Genomic DNA, 4,103 nt, shown 5'->3' with positions numbered 1-4,103 from the left:
GAGAGAGAGAGAGAGAGAGAGAGAGAGAGAGAGGGAGAGTGAGAGAGAGAGAGAGAGAGAGAGAGAGAGAGAGAGAGAGAGAGAGAGAGAGAGAGAGAGAGAGAGAGAGAGAGAGAGAGATTTCCGTTCCTCTCTCCAGCAGTGACCGGAGGACGAGCCGCTGTCGCTTCTGTTTCTCCGCTCGGTTCGGGGAGGATTCTCTCTCTCCGCGGGGGGAACACACACTTGTCGCAGCGGGCTGCTCACTGCGGGACCAGTTCGGGGACCGGAAGACTCCGGTGGGGATCATGCCTTCAGCGGATCTGTGGCCGCTCCGGGTCCGGGTCTCCCGATGCTCCTGCTGGACTTGTTGCAGCTGGAGGGAGACACTACGAACACAGACCGTGAGTTTCAGGACCGGAACCGGATTTTAGTTGAAAACTGAAGTTTCTCTGTCTGGATGTCACTTAGTTTGGATTCTTCTTCCTGTTTGTATTAAAACAAACAATACCGGACTGATGAGGACTCGCTGATCACGTGCGGATTTGTTTGTTTTACGCATCGTCTTGTGCGTAAAATCCTCTTCGTGTCCCGGAGAAACTGATCGGTTCCGTCCGTCGCCAGATGCACCCTCGCTGCTCCGGGGCTCCGTGAATCTTCCTCTAACGAGCTCCGGGACCAGCTCCGGGACCAGGACCAGCATGGCAGGAGGAGTGGCTGCGTGGCTGCCGTTCGCCCGCGCGGCGGCCATCGGCTGGATGCCGGTAGCCAGCACGCCGATGCCGGTTCCGCCGAAGCAGCAGCGCCGCGGCCACGCGGGGCTCATCGTCATCAACGTGAGCGGAACAAAGTTCCAGACGTGGCGGGACACTCTGGAGCGGTACCCGGACACCCTGCTGGGCAGCACGGAGCTGGACTTCTTCTTCCACGAGGACACCAACGAGTACTTCTTCGACCGCGACGCGGACATCTTCCGCCACGTCCTGAACTTCTACCGCACCGGGAAGCTGCACTACCCGCGGCAGGAGTGCATCTCCGCGTACGACGAGGAGCTCGCGTTCTTCGGCATCATCCCGGAGATCATCGGGGACTGCTGCTACGAGGAGTACAAGGACCGGCGGCGGGAGAACCAGGAGCGGATCCAGGATGACGAGGAGGACCAGACCAACGACCTGGTGGCGGCGGACCTGGGCTTCCGGGAGACCCTGTGGCGGGCCTTCGAGAACCCGCACACTTCCACCATGGCGCTGGTCTTCTACTACGTCACCGGCTTCTTCATCGCGGTGTCGGTGCTCGCCAACGTGGCGGAGACGGTCCCGTGCGGCGCGGCGCCCAACCGCGTCCGCGAGGTGTCGTGCGGCGAGCGGTACGCGCTGGCCTTCTTCTGCCTGGACACCGCGTGCGTCATGATCTTCACGGTGGAGTACCTGTTGCGGCTGCTCGTGGCACCGAGCCGGTACCGGTTCGTGAAGAGCGTGATGAGCGTCATCGACGTGGTGGCCATCATGCCGTACTACATCGGCCTCGTGATGGCGGACAACGAGGACGTGAGCGGCGCCTTCGTCACGCTGCGCGTCTTCAGGGTCTTTCGGATCTTCAAGTTCTCGCGACACTCCGCGGGACTTCGCATCCTGGGCTACACGCTGAAGAGCTGCGCGTCGGAGCTGGGCTTCCTGCTCTTCAGCCTCACGATGGCCATCATCATCTTCGCCACCGTCATGTTCTACGCGGAGAAAGGATCCAGCGCCAGCAAGTTCACCAGCATCCCAGCAGCCTTCTGGTACACCATCGTCACCATGACCACGCTGGGGTAGGTCGGGGGGGGGGGGGGGTCTCAGTCAGTTCAGAAGTTCTGAAGAGAGAACTTGAGTTTGTGTTTTCAGCTGAAAGCTCCGGTAGTTTAGTGACTAAACTAAGTTCTGCTTTCACTTCCTGTTGTTTAAAGTCACACAGTTTGAACCTGTTGATCCTCCTCCTCCTCCTCCTCCTCCTCCTCCTCCTCCTCCTCCTCCTCCTCCTCCTCCTCTCTGTGTCTCTGTCCATGGTGCTGAAGTTGAACAGACTCTCATGAGTTTCGGATGATTTCCTCTCGTTTCATGAAAACAGTCTTTTCAAAATAAACTTCCGTCTCCACAGGAAACGACTCCGTTCAGAACTATTTCGATGTTTTGTGTTTCTGAAGATCAGAAGTTTCACATGAAGAAGAATCGTTGGTGTTTGTTGGATTCGTTCACCTCCGTCTGTCTTCTGTTGTCTTTATTCTGATGACATCATATCTATGACTCACGTCACGTTATTCTTCATGTTTATCTGAGAACAGATTGATGTTCAGATGAAGATCTTTAAAGTTTTATTTTGAAAGTCTTGGACAAACAGTCTGCAGCTGTTTGACTTATTGATCGTTAGACACAACTGTGTGTATGTGTGTGTGTGTCTGTGTGTGTGTCTCTGTGTGTGTGTATGTGTATGTGTGTTTGTGTGTCTGTGTGTATGTGTCTGTGTGTGTGTGTGTGTGTATGTGTGTTTGTGTGTATGTGTGTTTGTGTGTCTGTGTGTGTGTGTCTGTGTGTGTGTGTATGTATGTGTGTGTGTCTGTGTGTGTGTGTGTGTGTATGTGTGTGTGTCTGTGTGTATGTGTGTGTGTCTGTGTATGTGTGTGTGTGTGTCTGTCTGTGTGTGTGTGTGTGTGTGTGTGTGTGTGTGTGTGTCTGTGTATGTGTGTGTGTGTGTGTATGTGTGTGTGTCTGTGTATGTGTGTGTGTGTGTCTGTCTGTGTGTGTGTGTGTGTCTGTCTGTGTGTGTGTGTATGTGTGTGTGTGTGTATGTGTGTGTGTGTGTGTGTGTGTGTGTCTGTGTATGTGTGTGTGTCTGTCTGTGTGTGTGTGTATGTGTGTGTGTGTGTCTGTGTATGTGTGTGTGTGTGTGTGTGTGTGTGTCTGTGTATGTGTGTGTGTGTGTCTGTGTCTGTGTGTGTGTCTGTGTATGTGTGTGTGTGTGTCTGTGTATGTGTGTGTGTCTGTATGTGTGTGTCTGTATGTGTGTGTGTGTGTGCGTGTGTGTGTGTCTGTAACCTCAGTAGAGTAAATCTCTTCACTTTGAGGATCAGACACAAAAAACCTGCTTCAGAAAATCACAGCTGAGCTCTTCCTCTTCTTCTTCATGACTTCTTCTCTTCTTCTGAGCCGTTAATGCTGCTAATTAAAGACACACACACACACACTTTGTGACGACTCAGCCAAAACCGACAGGAAAACAATTTAGTCGTTCGGCTTTTAGACAGAAATGAAAAAATATGCTGAAAGTTGAGAATTATTGATCCAGAGATGATGTGAATATTAATACACACACACACACACACACACACACATTATTAAAGACAACATGTCCACTGAGACGAAATGAGAGACAAAGACACTCCAGTCTTTCTTCTTCTTCTCTCGCTCGGCATTCTGGGATGTCAGACCTGCTGATGTCAGCAGAACGAGAGACTAAGAGATACAAATATGAGACGAAACGTGTTCATGATCCTTCTTTTACAGCTGGAGAGAAAAACTCTGATTTATAAATATGAATATTAATACATTCATATGAATATGAACCCGTTGATTTGAAAATCAGGAACAAGATACATTTGTTATTATTTATAGAGCAGCTTTCATTCACAACAAGCTGTGTGTGTGTGTGTGTGTGTGTGTGTGTGTGTGTGTGTGTGTGTGTGGAATGAGAACATGATGACTCAGCATCGTTCTCCGTATGAACTCACGTGTCGCTGCACCTTTAAGAAACGAGACCTCACCTGTCAGCTGTTATGATCCTGGTCTGTGTTTGGGACCTAGATCAGGATCAGGTTTCACTGTGTGACCTGATCTCCGGTCAGTCCTCCACCAGGGGATTCGGTGGCACAGATCACCTGTCTGTACCTGCAGGACATGTGACCGGTGGCCCCGTCCCCAACCTCTAGTCACACCTGGAGAAGAGGAGGAGGAGCACATTGAAGCAACCCGTTAGAGCAACATGTTGCACCAACATATCACTGCAACCCATTAGAGCAACATGTTGCACCAACATATCGCTGCAACCCGTCAGAGCAACATGTTGCACCAACATATCGCTGCAACACAGAG

The 4,103-nt window shown here is 51.5% G+C and overlaps 1 protein-coding gene across 1 annotated transcript in view; it reads left to right on the top strand.

Moving 5' to 3' along the window:
- Positions 1 to 611: 611 nt before the first annotated feature.
- The window catches only part of kcnd2 (potassium voltage-gated channel, Shal-related subfamily, member 2), a 25,584-nt gene continuing 22,092 nt past the window's right edge, over positions 612 to 4,103 (top strand). The window contains 1 exon segment of the mRNA XM_076111269.1: positions 612 to 1,789. Coding sequence (XP_075967384.1) covers positions 681 to 1,789 — 1,109 coding nt within the window. The 5' untranslated portion in view covers positions 612 to 680.

This window comes from Anarhichas minor, unplaced genomic scaffold, assembly GCF_050575085.1.
Source record: "Anarhichas minor isolate MPS153535 unplaced genomic scaffold, ASM5057508v1 ptg000044l, whole genome shotgun sequence".
Taxonomy (NCBI): Eukaryota; Metazoa; Chordata; class Actinopteri; order Perciformes; family Anarhichadidae; genus Anarhichas; species Anarhichas minor.
Note: the sequence above shows the minus strand (reverse complement) of the source record. Positions and strands in the feature narration are given on the sequence as shown.